At 71.6% G+C, this 17,033-nt stretch overlaps 3 protein-coding genes across 4 annotated transcripts in view; 2 read left to right on the top strand and 1 right to left on the bottom strand.

Annotated features, from left to right (window-relative positions):
- Positions 1–733: 733 nt before the first annotated feature.
- LOC140644798 (uncharacterized) lies at positions 734–2,695 on the top strand (the record flags this gene model as incomplete). Its single annotated transcript, XM_072847863.1, has 1 exon — positions 734–2,695. A coding segment is annotated over one exon (1,248 nt), but the record flags the coding sequence as incomplete, so codon positions are not given.
- Positions 2,696–2,796: 101 nt separating this feature from the next.
- Positions 2,797–17,033, top strand: part of LOC140644806 (uncharacterized) — a 297,384-nt gene continuing 283,147 nt past the window's right edge. Inside the window, exons 1-4 of one of the 2 annotated variants that reach the window (XM_072847880.1) lie at positions 2,797–3,129; positions 4,197–5,676; positions 8,158–8,429; positions 8,559–8,879. In XM_072847880.1, coding sequence (XP_072703981.1) covers positions 2,947–3,129; positions 4,197–5,676; positions 8,158–8,429; positions 8,559–8,879 — 2,256 coding nt within the window. In that variant the 5' untranslated portion in view covers positions 2,797–2,946. Of the gene's footprint in view, positions 3,130–3,339; positions 3,503–4,196; positions 6,429–8,157; positions 8,430–8,558; positions 8,880–17,033 lie in introns of those variants that run through there. The other variant, XM_072847878.1, reaches the window with a different exon arrangement.
- Positions 10,841–14,932, bottom strand: LOC140644902 (uncharacterized). The gene is made up of 2 exons (XM_072848128.1): positions 13,942–14,932; positions 10,841–12,384 (listed from the first exon to the last, which is right to left on the bottom strand). Exons 1-2 carry the CDS (start codon positions 14,835–14,837, stop codon positions 11,478–11,480), a joined length of 1,803 nt encoding a protein of 600 aa, XP_072704229.1. The 5' UTR covers positions 14,838–14,932; the 3' UTR covers positions 10,841–11,477.

Raw genomic sequence — 17,033 nt, 5'->3', positions numbered from 1 at the left:
GCCCGAGGGGGCCGCGGCCGGGGCCGGGGCCGGGGCCGGGGCCGGCGACGGGGGGCCGGGGGTGGGGGCCGGGGGTCTCGCCGGGGAGCCGCGCAGCCGGGCCCGACCAAGGGGCTCCCGCTGCCCCGGCCCGAGTCGCGGCGTCTCCCTGGCACGTCCCCGCCGCCGCCAGCCGGCCTGGGCTGCTCCCGCAGCGCCGCGAACCGCCGGCCCGGGCGAACCGCCAGCCCCGGGCTACCGCCCCGGCGATTGGGCCAGCGCTGGCGCGCCGAGGCGAGCTGAAGCCGTAACCGGCCGCCTGGAGGGCCGGGCTGCGCCCGGGGCAGGCGAAGCCGTCCCCGGGGCTGCCGCAGCCTCGCCGCGCTCCGGGCGAGGCTGGGCGCGGCATTCCCGTCCTAAGCCCCGCCGGAGCCCGACCTGCAGCCCGGCCCTCCCGGCTTCGTCCTCGGCTCGGGGGCTGCCAGTGCTGGTGGCCGCTCGGGCGTCCCGAGCTGGGGGGTCCCGGCGGGCGGGCAGCCCCCAGCCCGGCGCTGCTGGGGGGGCGACTCACGTTCGGCTTCTCCCCTTGTCGCCGCAGGTGGGGACGGCACGGGGACGCCCCCGGCTCAGGGAGCCCCCCGCCATGTCGCCGAAGCGCTGCAGAGGCTCCGCGGCCCCCCAGCCCGAGCACGGCAGGTCCCCGAGGGCCAGGGCCGGGCGGAGGGCAGCCGGCCCCCGGGTGGCGGGGAGGCCGAGGCGGGCGGCCGCGGGCGCGGGGCGGAAGCGCAAGGAGACGGTCGTGCGGCAGCGGGCGTCGGCCGGGGAGCACCCCAACATCTGCGTGGAGAGCGGCAAGAGCTTCACGCGGACCGCGGCGCTGCTGGCGCACCAGCATAGCTACGATGGGGAGAAGCCCTTCGCCTGCCTCGACTGTGGCGAGAGCTTCGGCCAGAACTCGGACCTGGTGAAGCACCAGCGGCTTCACGCCGGCGAGCGGCCCTACGCCTGCACCAAGTGTGGAAAGAGCTTCAGCCGGAGCTCGGACCTCGTCATCCACCAGCGCATCCACACTAGTGAGCGGCCCTACAAGTGTCCTCAGTGCGGGAAGAGCTTCAAGAGCAGCTCCAACCTCAACATGCACAAGCGGACCCACTTGGGCGAGCGGCCCTACAAGTGTGCCGACTGCGGCAAGAGCTTCATCTACAGCTCGTCCTTCCTCAAGCACCAGCGCACCCACACCGGGGACAAGCCCTACCCGTGCGCCAGCTGCGGGAAGAGCTTCTGCGACAGCTCGGCCCTGATCCGCCACCAGCGCATCCACACCGGGGAGACCCCCTACCAGTGCCCCCACTGCGGGAAGAGCTTCAAGCAGAGCTGGTCCCTCATCACCCACCTGCGCACCCACACCGGGGAGACCCCCTACCAGTGCCCGAACTGTGGGAAGAGCTTCAAGCAGAGCTCGTGCCTCATCATCCACCAGCGCACCCACACTGGGGAGAAGCCCTACCAGTGCGCCGACTGCGGGAAGAGCTTCTGGGAGACCTCGGCCCTGATCTGCCACCAGCGCATCCACACAGGGGAGAAGCCCTACCAGTGTCCCCAGTGTGGGAAGAGCTTCTGCGAGAGGTCGCCACTCATCACCCACATGCGCACCCACACCGGGGAGACCCCGTACCAGTGTCCCCACTGCGGGAAGAGCTTCAAGCAGACCTCATCCCTTGTCACCCACCTGCGCACCCACACTGGGGAGAAGCCCTATCAGTGTGGCGACTGTGGCAAGAGCTTCAAGCAGAGCTCAGCCCTGACCCGCCACCAGCGCACCCACACCGGGGAGACCCCCTACCAGTGTCCCCAGTGCGAGAAGAGCTTCAAGCAGAGCTCATCGCTCATCACCCACCTGCGCACCCACACTGGGGAGAAGCCCTACCAGTGCAGTGTATGCGGCAAGAGCTTCATCGTCAGCTCAGCCCTCATCAGGCACCAGCGCATCCACCTGAGATAGGTGCTTGCTGCTGATCCTCCTCCAGGAGCTTGACCCCGCTGCTTTCAGGGGGCTGAGCCGGACGGAGCTGGAGGCAGCTCGGGGGACCCGGGTGCTTCCAGCCACAGTGGGGGAGCAGGAGCCTTGCTGAGCTGTGCCGGCACGGGCAGTCGAGACGCCTCCTGAGCCTAAGCGGGCACTGGTGGGAGAGGAGCCACAGTGGGGATGGACTCAAGGGGACATTTTGCATCTCCCGTGCGGAACGGGGACGTGGCACCGGCACCACCTGCCCGTGGGGATTCCTTGACCCTGTCCCAGCCGGAGCTGTGGGAAGCCGGTGCGGGGCGGGTGGCCGTGGCTCGTCCCGGCCGCAGAGCTGAGGGCTCGGGACACCCCGAGCCACATTTCTGCCGCGCAGTGTCCATGTTGTGGCCGTTGTGTAGATGGGGCCGAGCCATGGGGTTTGGGGGTGAGGAAGGGGGGGTTCCCAAAGCGGAGCCCCACAGTGGGAGCCTCATGGCGTGGCTTTCTCCTCCCTGCATGAACACGAAGGGTCCTGTAACTCACTAATTAATTTGGCAACAGTCCTCCGCAAACAGGGCTGTCAGAGCAGCCCCGCCAACGGCGACGCCGCTGGCAAGGTAATTTCCGCGCGAACCCGGTGCTTGGCGTGCCAGGGCGCGCGATCCCTTTCCTATCCCTGCCTGCCATAGTAAAGAATTGTTGTTTGCCGGCCGCGGGCTGTGCAACCTGTGTGTTCCCCCAGGGCCAGGACGGGGGGTTGCAGGGGCTGTGGCTGCCGAAATCCCGCAGCTCGGGGGTCCCCTCGTGTGTCCCCCCCGGCCTTTCTTGTCCGGACGCAGAGTCACGCAGCGGGGAACGACGGCGCACGGAGGAGGGGTTCTAATGCTGCTTAGGGGACCGTGGTCCTGCGGGACCCCCCAGCCGGGGGGCTGGGGCTCCGGGCTGCTCCGAGGATCGGGGGGATGCCAGCCCCCCGGGACGCCGGCATCGCCGGCCGGGCCCGCTGCTCCTGCTGCGGGCGCCCTTGCCGAAGGCGGCACCCTCTGTTCTGTCCCCCTCCGGCAGCGGGTCTGGCCGCGGGCAGGGCGAAGGCAAGAAGGGGGCCCCTCCCCGAAGTGGGGTCCGGGCAGCACGTCCCCGTCCTGGTGAGAAGGGACGGGCTGCGGGTCAGGGCACGGGGAGAAGCGACCCTGCCCGGAGCGCCGCGGCGGGGCCGGGGTGCTGGGCGGCGGGGCCCTGGGGGACGGGGATGGGCATGGGGGGCGGAGGGGGCTGGGGGTGCGGGGCCAAGCCGGGGCCGGGGCCGGGGTCTTTCCCTCGCCGCCGCCGCCGCCTTCCTCCGAGCAGCCCCGGGGTTGAACTTCCTGGGTCAGCGCCGCCGCCGCCGCCTCCATTGTCCGCCCGGCACCGGCGAGGCCGCGGCAGCGCCCGGACGGCAGCGGGGGCGGCCGGGGCCGGGGCCGGGGCCGGGGCAGGAGCCGCAGCCGCAACCGCCGCCGGCCCGGGCTGTGCCCGCAGGTACCGGGGCAGTGCGGGCGGAGGCCACCGGCGGGGGGTCCCGCGGGCCCGGCCCGGCCTCGGCTGGCGGCGTCGGGGCCCGAGGCCCGGCCCCCGCGGGGCCCGGAGAGCGGCCAGGCCCGAGGGGGCCGCGGCCGGGGCCGGGGCCGGGGCCGGGGCCGGCGACGGGGGGCCGGGGGTGGGGGCCGGGGGTCTCGCCGGGGAGCCGCGCAGCCGGGCCCGACCAAGGGGCTCCCGCTGCCCCGGCCCGAGTCGCGGCGTCTCCCTGGCACGTCCCCGCCGCCGCCAGCCGGCCTGGGCTGCTCCCGCAGCGCCGCGAACCGCCGGCCCGGGCGAACCGCCAGCCCGGGCTCCCGCCCCGGCGATTGGGCCAGCGCTGGCGCGCCGAGGCGAGCTGAAGCCGTAACCGGCCGCCTGGAGGGCCGGGCTGCGCCCGGGGCAGGCGAAGCCGTCCCCGGGGGCTGCCGCAGCCTCGCCGCGCTCCGGGCGAGGCTGGGCGCGGCATTCCCGTCCTAAGCCCCGCCGGAGCCCGACCTGCAGCCCGGCCCTCCCGGCTTCGTCCTCGGCTCGGGGGCTGCCAGTGCTGGTGGCCGCTCGGGCGTCCCGAGCTGGGGGGTCCCGGCGGGCGGGCAGCCCCCAGCCCGGCGCTGCTGGGGGGGCGACTCACGTTCGGCTTCTCCCCTTGTCGCCGCAGGTGGGGACGGCACGGGGACGCCCCCGGCTCAGGGAGCCCCCCGCCATGTCGCCGAAGCGCTGCAGAGGCTCCGCGGCCCCCCAGCCCGAGCACGGCAGGTCCCCGAGGGGCCAGGGCCGGGCGGAGGGGCAGCCGGCCCCCCCGGGTGGCGGGGAGGCCGAGGCGGGCGGCCGCGGGCGCGGGGGGCGGAAGCGCAAGGAGACGGTCGTGCGGCAGCGGGCGTCGGCCGGGGAGCACCCCAACATCTGCGTGGAGTGCGGCAAGAGCTTCGCGCAGAGCTCGGTGCTGCTGGCGCACCGGCGCAGCCACGGCGGAGAGAAGCCCTTCGCCTGCCTCGACTGCGGCAAGAGGTTCGGCCTCAACCCCAAAGTACCCCAGGACCAGAGCAGCCACGCCAGCGGGAGCCCACAGAGCTGCCAGGATTGCGAGAAGAAGGTGGGGGCCACTGCCGCCAGCCCGGCCCCACGCCCCCCCAGCCAGAAGCCATACAAGTGTGTCGACTGCGGGAAGAGCTTCGGCCGGAGGACAGACCTCGTCATCCACCAGCGCATCCACACTGGCGAGCGGCCCTACAAGTGTCCCCAGTGCGGGCAGAGCTTCAAGAGCAGCTCCAACCTCAGCGCACACAAGCGGACCCACTTGGGCGAGCGGCCCTACAAGTGTGCCGACTGCGGCAAGAGCTTCATCTACAGCTCATCCTTCCTCAGTCACCAGCGGACCCACACCGGGGAGAAACCCTACCCGTGTGCCAGCTGCGGGAGGAGCTTCTTCGACAGCTCGGCCCTGATCCGCCACCAGCGCATCCACACTGGGGAGACCCCCTACCAGTGCCCCCACTGCAGGAAGGGCTTCAAGCAGAACTCGTCCCTCATCGCCCACCTCCGTACCCACACCGGGGAGACCCCCTACCAGTGCCCGAACTGCGGGAAGAGCTTCAAGCAGAGCTCGTGCCTCATCATCCACCAGCGCACCCACACTGGGGAGAAGCCCTACCAGTGCGGCAACTGCGGGAAGAGCTTCTGGGAGACCTCGGCCCTCATCCGCCACCAGCGCATCCACACAGGGGAGAAGCCCTACCAGTGTCCCCAGTGTGGGAAGAGCTTCTGCGAGAGGTCGCCACTCATCACCCACATGCGCACCCACACCGGGGAGACCCCGTACCAGTGTCCCCACTGCGGGAAGAGCTTCAAGCAGAACTCATCCCTCATTGCCCACCTGCGCACCCACACTGGGGAGAAGCCCTACCAGTGCGGCGACTGTGGCAAGAGCTTCAAACATAGCTCGGACCTGACCCGCCACAAGCGCATCCACACCGGGGAGAAGCCCTACCAGTGTCCCCAGTGCGAGAAGAGCTTCAAGCAGCCCTCTTCCCTCTTCGTCCACCTGCGCACCCATGCCAGGGAGAATGCCTACCAGTGCAGCGAATGCGGGAAGACCTTCTGCGAGACCTTGACCCTCCGCTGGCACCAGCGCATCCATAGGAGATAGGCGCCAGGCACTGATCCTCCTCTGGGCATCCAACCCCGCTGCTTTTAGGGGGCTGAGCCGGACGGAGCTGGAGGCAGCTCGGGGGACCCGGGTGCTTCCAGCCACAGTGGGGGAGCAGGAGCCTTGCTGAGCTGTGCCGGCACGGGCAGTCGAGACGCCTCCTGAGCCTAAGCGGGCACTGGTGGGAGAGGAGCCACAGTGGGGATGGACTCAAGGGGACATTTTGCATCTCCCGTGCGGAACGGGGACGTGGCACCGGCACCACCTGCCCGTGGGGATTCCTTGACCCTGTCCCAGCCGGAGCTGTGGGAAGCCGGTGCGGGGCGGGTGGCCGTGGCTCGTCCCGGCCGCAGAGCTGAGGGCTCGGGACACCCCGAGCCGCATTTCTGCCGCGCAGTGTCCATGTTGTGGCCGTTGTGTAGATGGGGCCGAGCCTTTTACTTGCCTGTGTTTCGCCATGGGGTTTGGGGGAAAGGGGGGAGGAAAGGGGGGGTTCCCAAAGCGGAGCCCCACGGTGGGAGCCTCATGGCGTGGCTTTCTCCTCCCTGCATGAACACGAAGGGTCCTGTAACTCACTAATTAATTTGGCAACAGTCCTCCGCAAACAGGGCTGTCAGAGCAGCCCCGCCAACGGCGACGCCGCTGGCAAGGTAATTTCCGCGCGAACCCGGTGCTTGGCGTGCCAGGGCGCGCGATCCCTTTCCTATCCCTGCCTGCCATAGTAAAGAATTGTTGTTTGCCGGCCGCGGGCTGTGCAACCTGTGTGTTCCCCCAGGGCCAGGGCGCGGGGTTGCAGGGGCTGTGGCTGCCGAAATCCTGCAGCTCGGGGTCCCCTCGTGTCCCCCCCGGCCTTTCTTGTCCGGACGCAGAGTCACGCAGCGGGAACGACGGCGCACGGAGGAGGGGTTCTAATGCTGCTTAGGGGACCGTGGTCCTGCGGGACCCCCCAGCCGGGGGGCTGGGGCTCCGGGCTGCTCCGAGGGTCGGGGGGATGCCAGCCCCGGGACGCCGACATCGCCGGCCGGGCCCGCTGCTCCTGCTGCGGGCGCCCTTGCCGAAGGCGGCACCCTCTGTTCTGTCCCCCTCCGGCAGCGGGTCTGGCCGCGGGCAGGGCGAAGGCAAGAAGGGGCCCCTCCCCGAAGTGGGGTCCGGGCAGCACGTCCCCGTCCTGGTGAGAAGGGACGGGCTGCGGGTCAGGGGCACGGGGAGAAGCGACCCTGCCCGGAGCGCCGCGGCGGGGCCGGGGGTGCTGGGCGGCGGGGCCCTGGGGGGACGGGGATGGGCATGGGGGGCGGAGGGGGCTGGGGGTGCGGGGCCAAGCCGGGGCCGGGGCCGGGGTCTTTCCCTCGCCGCCGCCGCCGCCTTCCTCCGAGCAGCCCCCGGGGGTTGAACTTCCTGGGTCAGCGCCGCCGCCGCCGCCTCCATTGTCCGCCCGGCACCGGCGAGGCCGCGGCAGCGCCCGGACGGCAGCGGGGGCGGCGGGGGCCGGGGCCGGGGCCGGGGCCGGGGCAGGAGCCGCAGCCGCAACCGCCGCCGGCCCGGGCTGTGCCCGCAGGTACCGGGGCAGTGCGGGCGGAGGCCACCGGCGGGGGGTCCCGCGGGCCCGGCCCGGCCTCGGCTGGCGGCGTCGGGGCCCGAGGCCCGGCCCCCGCGGGGCCCGGAGAGCGGCCAGGCCCGAGGGGCCGCGGCCGGGGCCGGGGCCGGGGCCGGGGCCGGCGACGGGGGGCCGGGGGTGGGGGCCGGGGGTCTCGCCGGGGAGCCGCGCAGCCGGGCCCGACCAAGGGGCTCCCGCTGCCCCGGCCCGAGTCGCGGCGTCTCCCTGGCACGTCCCCGCCGCCGCCAGCCGGCCTGGGCTGCTCCCGCAGCGCCGCGAACCGCCGGCCCGGGCGAACCGCCAGCCCCGGGCTACCGCCCCGGCGATTGGGCCAGCGCTGGCGCGCCGAGGCGAGCTGAAGCCGTAACCGGCCGCCTGGAGGGCCGGGCTGCGCCCGGGGCAGGCGAAGCCGTCCCCGGGGCTGCCGCAGCCTCGCCGCGCTCCGGGCGAGGCTGGGCGCGGCATTCCGTCCTAAGCCCCGCCGGAGCCCGACCTGCAGCCCGGCCCTCCCGGCTTCGTCCTCGGCTCGGGGGCTGCCAGTGCTGGTGGCCGCTCGGGCGTCCCGAGCTGGGGGGTCCCGGCGGGCGGGCAGCCCCCAGCCCGGCGCTGCTGGGGGGGCGACTCACGTTCGGCTTCTCCCCTTGTCGCCGCAGGTGGGGACGGCACGGGGACGCCCCCGGCTCAGGGAGCCCCCCGCCATGTCGCCGAAGCGCTGCAGAGGCTCCGCGGCCCCCCAGCCCGAGCACGGCAGGTCCCCGAGGGGCCAGGGCCGGGCGGAGGGGCAGCCGGCCCCCCCGGGTGGCGGGGAGGCCGAGGCGGGCGGCCGCGGGCGCGGGGGGCGGAAGCGCAAGGAGACGGTCGTGCGGCAGCGGGCGTCGGCCGGGGAGCACCCCAACATCTGCGTGGAGTGCGGCAAGAGCTTCGCGCAGAGCTCGGCACTGCTGGCGCACCGGCGCAGCCACGGCGGGGAGAAGCCCTTCGCCTGCCTTGACTGCGGCAAGAGCTTTGGCCTCAGCGCCAACCTGATGCGGCACCGGCGCGCCCACGCCAGCGGGAGCCCGCAAAGCTGCCGGGACTGCGGGAAGGAGGTGGGGGCTGCTGCCACCAGCCCAGCTCCACGCACCCACACCGGCCAGAAGCCGTACAAGTGTGTCGACTGCGGGAAGAGCTTTGGCCGCCCCAATCAGCCCCCCGCCAGCCCCCCAGGGAGGCGCCGGCGGCGGGACGGGCTTGGCGGCGAGAAGCCACCGGCCGTGGCCATCCCCAACACCTGCGCCGAGTGCTGGCAGAGCTTCAGCCAGAACTCCGACCTGGTGAAGCACATGCGCATCCACACCGGGGAGAAGCCCTATGCCTGCCCCCACTGCGGGAAGCGCTTCAACGTCAGCTCCAACCTCATCCGCCACCAGCGCATCCACACCGGGGAGAAGCCCTACGCCTGCACCGACTGCGGCAAGAGCTTCACCGACAAGTCCACCCTCACCCAGCACCGCCGCATCCACACCGGGGAGAAGCCCTACGCCTGCGCCTACTGCGGCAAGAGCTTCAGCCGCAGCTCCCACCACAAACGGCACCAGCGAACCCACGCAGGGCAAAACCCCGTCTCCCTGTTGCCCCTCTGGCCCTACCCCAGCCAGCCCTGCTAGGGGGGTTCGGCGCAGCCGGCGCTGCCGGGGCAGGATGCCGCGCACGTTGGAGGGGCCAGTAGGACGAGGCGTAGTAGGATGAGCCGCGAGGCTGGTAGGTGGGATTACGTGGGGTGGGTCGGGGCCGTAGCAGTTGGGTAGGTAGGATGGGTCAGTAGCGATGGGACGCAGCGGGCAGCAGCAGTGCTCAAGCTGGCAGCGGCTCAGGATCCATCTCGCCGTGGAGACCCCCCAGGTGGGCGAGTCGAGGGGCCAAGCCCCCCGTGCTCTGCAGGGCCGCTTTCCCGCTTGCCTTTTGCTGCGGGGATGAACCTGGCTGTCTTGGAGCCAGAGTGTGTCCGTGCTCGCCCACGGCATCGCCGTGCCTTTTTCTTGCCAGCCATCGGCCGCACAGTCCCACGCTGTGTCCCGCTGGGATGGCGGGGGGCACATCGCCCAGCTGCCACGCGCGGGTTTTGCTGTAGAACAGATTAACAAAGAAACCATTTGAATAATTACTTCTGCTTTGTGGCTCTCGTCGTTATTACCTTGCCCGGGCTCCCCTGTCCCCCTTCACCCCAAGCTTAAGCAGAGCAGCCGCCGGAGCCGTCAGCCGGTCCTTGTTCCCTGCCACGTTGCCTTTTTTCCTCCTTTAAAAAGGAAGAGCAAAAGCAATTCCTGCTTGGCGTTATTCCAGAGAGAAGGGTGCCACGGTTGAAATCAGGGTTTTTTTTGTCTTCTGGCACCAAAACATCTGGGCATCCCCTCCACATCCCCCCCACTGCTAGAGCCCCTCGGGCTGAGCCTGGCCCTGGCCCCAAATGTGTCCCGTGCCGGGGCTCGGCGTCTTGTCCTTTATATATATGTTATATACGTACATCCCTCCAGGACTGCAAAACAGCTGAGAGGCGGTTGCCATAAAATGAAATCCCTTTTCTGCAGAACCAGTGCCAGGATGGTCAAATGTGGGGTGATGGGCTGCAAGGGCGCGCTCCTGCTGCAATTCCCCACCCCCACCCTGTGCCGCAACTCCCCCCCCAGTGCTGCAAAATGCTCGGGACACCTTCCCCAAAACACAGGCACACGTGTGTGTGTGTATATATGTGCACTGGGGTTCATATAAGGGGAACTACAGGGTGAGTCCTGGGGGGCTGCGAGCACTGCCCCACCACGAGCCGGGGGGCCGCACCGCTCCCTTTTTTTGGGCTCGTGAGGGATTTCAGTGAGGCTGATGGCATTCACCTTGGCCAGCTTCAGCGGCCCCTTGGCTGTGACGTCCCCGTCATGGCACTTCACCCACTGGGAGAGACGCGGTCGAGCTGGGAGCAGTCCCAGGAGAGGGAGGGGCGGAAGCCAAGGCCCCCACCCCCAATCTGCCTGAGACACCCCCACCTCCATGGGTCCGGGGATGCTCTGCTGGGATGTGCCGCAAAAGCAACGAAATCCCCGGAATGGGGCTGAAATAGAGCCCGGGGGGTGGGGGTGGGTGTCCCAGGGCCATTACCCGCCCTTAGTGCCCCAGACCCCCATCCCCCCCCCCCGAGACCCCGCAGCATCCCAGAAGCTCTTTCCTGCCCCGGACCGAAGCCCCAAACCGAAGCCCCGAACCGAAGCCCTGAACTGGGCACATGGCTCCAGCCCCAGCCCTGGGGAAGAAATGGCCCAAACATTTGGACATTTTGGGAAGAAATGCCAAAAAAAAAAAAACCAAACCAAAAAACCAAACCAAAAAACCAAACCACCACCCAAAGCCCTCAAGGGAAGGAACCCAGCTCATCCCACACCCCCCCAGGCCGGTGGGGGAGGGGGACCTCGTCTGCAAAACCAGCGCTCGGTCCCAAACATGCCGGCTCGCCGTCAGCATCCGGCACCATCGTGCCTCCCTCTGCTCCGAAAACACCCCAAACCTCAAACTTCAAAAAAAAAAAAAAAGACAGTATTTTATTAAGTTTGGGGTTGTTTTGTTGTTGGTTTTTTTTTTTATAATGGGGAAATGCTTTTTTTTTACCCCCAGGAAACCCGAAGTGGTGGGAAAAACCCTGCCCAAATTCAGGCAAAGCTTTTGCTTCGGTGGCGGCACCAGCCATGACGACTAATCACCATAATTATTATCGTTACCACTAACGGGCATTTACAGGGTGCGGGGTCGGGGTGCATTCGCTGCTGCTCCCCATCACAGGCTCCGTGTGGCTGCGCCAGCGCTGGGGGAGCAGGAGGGTGGGAGCCCCCAGCCCCAAAGAAAATTGGGTAGAAAATAGGGGATTTTGGTTAAATCTGCTGGAAAGGGCTGCCCAGGGGCCACTCAGGGCGAGCCCCCCCCTGTCTGAGCGCATTTGTCCCAGCGGAGCTGGGGTCTCTGTGTCTGTCCCCCCGGCCCTGGGCTCGTCCCGGCAGCAGAGCTCAGCTACCCAAGCCCTGGGCGGGCGGACGGACGGACGCGGCAGCTCCGACAGTAACTCAAACCCCACGGACCCGGTGAATTTGCCGTCCCAGTTATGTCCGTGCAACCCAGCCAAAGGGCCAGGGCAGCTTCCAGGAGGGTTTTCCTCGGCCCGGCCCTGGCCCCGGCAGCGGTTAGAAGCCCTGGGCCGGGCAGGGCCAGAGGGGCAGGAGGGCGTCGGGGGCCTCCCCGGCGTGGGTTCGCTCGTGGCGCTTGTGGTGGGAGCTGCGGCTGAAGGTCTTGCCGCAGTAGGCGCAGGCGTAGGGCTTCTCCCCGGTGTGGACGCGGCGGTGCTGGGTGAGGGTGGACTTGTCGGTGAAGCTCTTGCCGCAGTCGGCGCAGGCGTAGGGCTTCTCCCCGGTGTGGATGCGGCGGTGGCGGGTGAGGTTGGAGCTGACGCTGAAGCGCTTCCCGCAGTGGGGGCAGGCGAAGGGCTTCTCCCCGGTGTGGATGCGCATGTGCTTCACCAGGTCGGAGCTCTGGCCGAAGCTCTGCCAGCACTCGGCGCACGTGTTGGGGACCTCGGCGGCCAGCGGCTTCTTCCCGCCCTTGGCCTCCTTGGCCTTGGTGGGGGGTGGCTCGGGGCCGCGGCGGGCACATCGCCCACGGCCCTTGGCAGGGGGGTTGCGGAGGTGCCGCTTGCGGTGGGAGCTGCGGCTGAAGCTCTTGCCGCAGTCGGCGCAGCGGTAGGGCTTCTCGCCGGTGTGGGTGCGCTGGTGCTGGGTGAGGGTGGACTTGTCGGTGAAGCTCTTGCCGCAGGCGGGGCAGTGGTAGGGCTTCTCCCCGGTGTGGATGCGCCGGTGTCGGACGAAGTTGGAGCTGACGCGGAAGCTCTTGCCACAGTAGCCACAGGCGTAGGGCGCCTCGCCCGTGTGGATGCGCCGGTGGGTGATGAGCGTCGAACTCTGCCGGAAGCTCTTGCCGCAGTCGTCGCAGACAAAGGGTTTGGCACCGGTGTGGATGCGCTGGTGGTTCACCAGGTCCGAGCCGTGCAGGAAGCTCTTCCCGCACTCGGAGCACAAATTCGGCCGCTCGCCCTTGGCAGGTGGCGGGGAGGGGGACGCTGCCACCGCTGCTTCCTCCTCCTCCTCCTCCTCCTCCTGCTCGGGGGGGCTGCGCTTCGGCTTCTCCGCCTTGCGCTTGTTCTTCGGGGGCTGCTTCTTCTTCTTCTCCGGGCTCTTGCCCGCAGCACCCCTGGGCTTGCGGGGCGACATGCTGGGCTCACCCCACGGCCGGGGGGGGGAGGGAATCAGCCCTGACCCCTCGGCGGGGTCCTGGGGACGCTCGGGGGACGGCGGGAGGGGCAACAGAGCCTCGCCCGTGAGGGCGGACGGACGGATGGACGGACGGACAGGCGGCGGGCGGGGGCTCCAGGCAGCCGGGGAGACCCTCGCCGGGGCCGGCCCCACGCAGGGCCGGGGGCGCAGGGGCGGACCGGGAGCCCCGAAGGGGTGCCCCGGGCGGGGGACCGGGGGGCGGGGGGGGGCCGGGGCTGCCCGCTCCGCGCTCCGGGCGGCGGCCGCGGCTCCCCCGGCGGCTGCGGGGGGGTCCGGGCCGCCCGCGCGGCTCCGCCCGGCTCCGGCCGACAATGGAGGCGGCAGCGCCTGACCCAGGAAGCTCAAACCCGACATCCTCCCCGCCCCGGCCCCCACAGCCCCCCGCCATCCCCCCCCCGCCCTGACACCCCCGACACCCGCCATCCCCCAACATCCCCCGACACCCGACGTAAGTCCGTCCGTCCCCCCGGCACCCCCCGGGCAGCCGCTCGCGGGGGTCCCAGCCCCCCGGGAAGCGACCCCCGCCCCCACGACCCCGGGGCTGGGCAGGGGGGGACTCGTGGGGCTCCCCCCGCCTTTGTCCCTCTCCCGATTGTGCTCCCCGATTCCCGCGTGGGGCGGCCGCAGGGTCCCCGCCCCCCGATCTCCGAACGCCCCCGGGAAGGGGCCGGCCTAACCCCCACCCTCACCCTGGGGGGGCCGGGAGCGGGACGGGGGTCTCCTGCCCGAGGGGGCTCAGCCGGGGGACCCTCCTCTCGCGGGGGAGTGGAGGGTCCACACTGCTCTGACACACACACACACACACACACACACACACACACCCCAAAAGCCTCGTTTTGGGTGCTCTGCCTGGAAACGGGGAGCGACCGCGCTGGAGCAACTGGTGCTACTGGTGCGGCGGGACGGCGGCTCCGGCAGAGACAAGCCGGGGCTGGGTTTTCCACTGGGATTTATTCCCCCAGGGCTGTGGGGTGGCAAAACCCACGGGGAGAGACGGGACGGGACGGCTGCGCCTCCGGGACCCCCCAGCCGCCGCGGCAGCTCAGGGGGCACCGACGGGGCGCGCGGGGTGGGGCGGGGCGCAGAGCCCCCCCCAAACCGGTGGGGAACCCCCACGGGACGAACAAAGGTAGAAAGTGGTAATTAAGAGCTTCCTAACGAGGCGCGGGTGTCCCTGGGGGAGAGGGTCCCCTGGGCACGGCACCCCCAGGGCTGCACCGGGGCCCTCCGGCAGCCGCCCCCCCAGCACCGCCGGCACCGCAGCCCCTGCCACCCTCAGAAGGGCCGAGGCGCGAAAGCCAGGAGGGGCCCGTCCCCGCGGTGGATCTTCTCGTGGCGCTTGTGGTGGGAGCTGTGGCTGAAGCCCTTTCCGCAGACGCCGCAGACGTAGGGCTTCTCCCCGGTGTGGGTGCGGCGGTGCTGGGTGAGGGTGGACTTGTCGGTGAAGCTCTTGCCGCAGTCGGCGCAGGCGTAGGGCTTCTCCCCGGTGTGGATGCGGCGGTGGCGGAAGAGGTTGGAGCTGACGCTGAAGCGCTTCCCGCAGTGGCCGCACTGGAAGGGCTTCTCCCCGGTGTGGATGCGCATGTGCTTCACCAGGTCGGCGTTCTGGCCGAAGCTCTGCCAGCACTCGCCGCACGTGTTGAGCGCCGACGCCTTCCGCCGCGCCTTGGCCTGCCCGCTGCCGCTGCCGGCCACCCCGTCCCGTGGCTGGGCACCGCAGCGCGATGGACGCTTGCCGGCTGGGAGGTGCCGCAGGTGCTTCTTGCGGTGGGAGCTGCGGCTGAAGCTCTTGCCGCAGTCACCGCAGCGGTAGGGCTTCTCCCCGGTGTGGACGCGGCGGTGCTGGGTGAGGTTGGACTTGTCGCTGAAGCTCTTGCCGCAGTCGGGGCAAGCGAAGGGCTTCTCGCCGGTGTGGATGCGGCGGTGGCGGCTGAGGCTGGAGCTGACGCCGAAGCTCTTGCCGCAGTCGGGGCAGCGGTGGGGCCGCGGGGCCGCGTGGCTGCGGCGGTGGCTGGCGAGGCCGGAGCTCTGGGCGAAGCTCTGCCCGCACTCCACGCAGATGTTGGGGCTCTCCTCCGCCCGCCCCCCCGGCTGCGCCACGAAGTCCTTGCGCTTGCGGATCCCCGGGGAGGCCCGCGGGGGGGCTGCCACCGCCGCCGCCACCGTCGCCCCCTCGGGGGGCTGCCCCCCGGCCCGCTTGGCCTTGCGGGGGGACATGGCCGGGGCTGGGGCCGTCACCCCACGCACCGCATCCTGCTGAGCCCCCCCCCCCGGGGAGGGCGAGACCCCAGTACCTGCAGCGGAGGGGGGGTTGGGGGAGACCCCGGTACCCTCGGGGAGGAGGGGTGGGGTGAGACCCCTGGTTCCTGCGGCGAGGGGGTGTCAGACCCCGGTACCTGCGCGGGGTGGGTGAGACCGCCGGTACCTGCGCTGGGGGGGAGGGAGAGTGAGACGCCCGGTACCCGCGGGGGGGGGGAGGTGACACCCCCGGCTCCTGCGCTGGGGGGGGCCGAGAGACCCCCGGTACCTGCGCTGGGGCAGAGCCCGGGGCGGGGGGGGTCGGTGCTGCCGCCCGCCCCGGGGCTGGGGCTGGGGGCTGCCCCCGCCCGGCTCCGCTCCCGCTCCGCTCCCGCTCCCGTCCCGCTCCCGCCGCTGCCGCCGCGGCCCCGCGGACAATGGAGGCGGCGGCGGCGGCGCTGACCCAGGAAGCCCAACCCCCCGCCGCCCCCCCGCATCCCGCCCCCCCCGGCCCCACGCGCGACCCCCGCGGGACACGAGCGCGGAGACACCACCCCCCCCATCGCGGGGAGCCCCGGCCGGGGGGAGGCGGGGCAGGGGGGACCCCAAAATCCCAGCGCAGCCCGGGGGGAAGAGCCGCAGAGCCCCGGGGGGGAGCTCTAAATGGGGCGGGGGTCCCGCGTGGGGGTCTCCCGGGTGGGGCCGTCAGCGCACTTCGGGGACCCACGGCCCAACCCCGGGCCGGATCCGGCCGCGGCGACGCAAAAATCGCCATAAAACTGGGGCGATGGGGAAAACCCCAAAGTCTGTCACGGGGCGGGGGGACCCCCCAGCGCCTCTCGGGGCCTGAGCACAGAGTTTTTCTGCGCCCACAGAAAACGGGTTTTCTGGCCCAAAACGGCCCCGTCGCTTCAACCTGGAGGAGCCTACCCCACGGGGGCCCCCCCTGCCCCCCACGGTGCTCTCCCATGTCCCCCCTTCCCACGGGGACCCTCCCGTTCCCCACGGCGATGCCCCGTGTCCCCCCGCCCCACGGGGACCCCCCCGTCCCCCACAGCGATGCCCTGTGTCCCCCAAGGTGATGCCTCGTATCCCCCACCCCACGGCGCTGTCCCGTGTCCCCCCGCCCCACGGGGACCCCCCCGTCCCGCACGGCGATGCCCCGTGTCCCCCCACCCCACGGGGCCCCCATGTCCCCCACGGTGATGCCCCGTGTCCCCCGCCCCACGGGGGCCCCCATCTCCCCCACGGCGGTGCCCCTTGTCCCCCATCTCCCCACGGCGATGCCCCGTGTCCCCCGCCCCACGGGGAGCCCCCCGTCCCCCACGGAGATGCCCCACGGGACCCGGGGGCCCCTCGGCTCCGGGGGGCCCCGTCCAGCCCAGCACAAAGCGTCGCCTGTGCCACCCCCGCAGGGTCACCGGGCCCCGACGTCGCCGTCCTCGTGGGGACAAAGGGGCCTTTGTGGGGCGGGGGGGGCGGGGAGGGGCCGGCGGGGGGGAGGGGCCGCCCCGGTCCCGGGGGCTGGGCGCTCCCGGCCGCCCGCGTCCCCGCCGCTGCAGCATGCTGGCCGCCCTGCTGTGGGGGGCTGCGCTGGGGGCCGCGCTGGCGGGGGGGTCCCGGAGAGGTGAGGGGTCCCGGGGGGTCCCCGTGGGGCGGGGGAAGTCCCGGGAAACCCCTCCGGGGCGTCCTGGGAGTTCCCGGGGGGGGGGGGGGGGTGTCCGCCGTGGGGTGTCCCCCTAACCCGCCCCGCCGCGGGGGGGTCTGCGCCCGCCGCCTGCAGTGGGTGCCCCAGCCCCACAGCGAGACCTTCGCCCAGGCCCAGCACCGGCCCTACCTCACCCTCTGCGGGGGCCGCGTCTGCAGCACCTACCGGTAGCCCGGGGGGGGGGGGGGGCACGGGGTCCCCCGGGACGGGACGGGGGGCACGGGGTCCCCAAGGGGAGGGGCGGATCTGGACAGCTGGGTGCCTGGGAGGTGGGGAGCGGGAGCCCCTTGGGGGACCCTGTGGGGTGGGGGCTGGAGACCTGGGTCCTTGGGGTGGGGGTCCCGGGCGCCTGGGTCCGCGTGGGGAGAGGGGGGCCTGGGTCCCTGGGGGTGGGAGGGGAGCCCTTTGGGGGTCCCTGGGCGGGGGGGAGGGGTGTCCTGGGCACCTGGGTCCCCCGGGGGCAGCAG

This window comes from Ciconia boyciana, chromosome 29 (assembly GCF_034638445.1).
Source record: "Ciconia boyciana chromosome 29, ASM3463844v1, whole genome shotgun sequence".
NCBI classification, from domain to species: Eukaryota; Metazoa; Chordata; class Aves; order Ciconiiformes; family Ciconiidae; genus Ciconia; species Ciconia boyciana.
The sequence above is the reverse complement of the archived record's forward strand: the minus strand, read 5'-3'. Positions and strand labels throughout refer to the sequence as shown.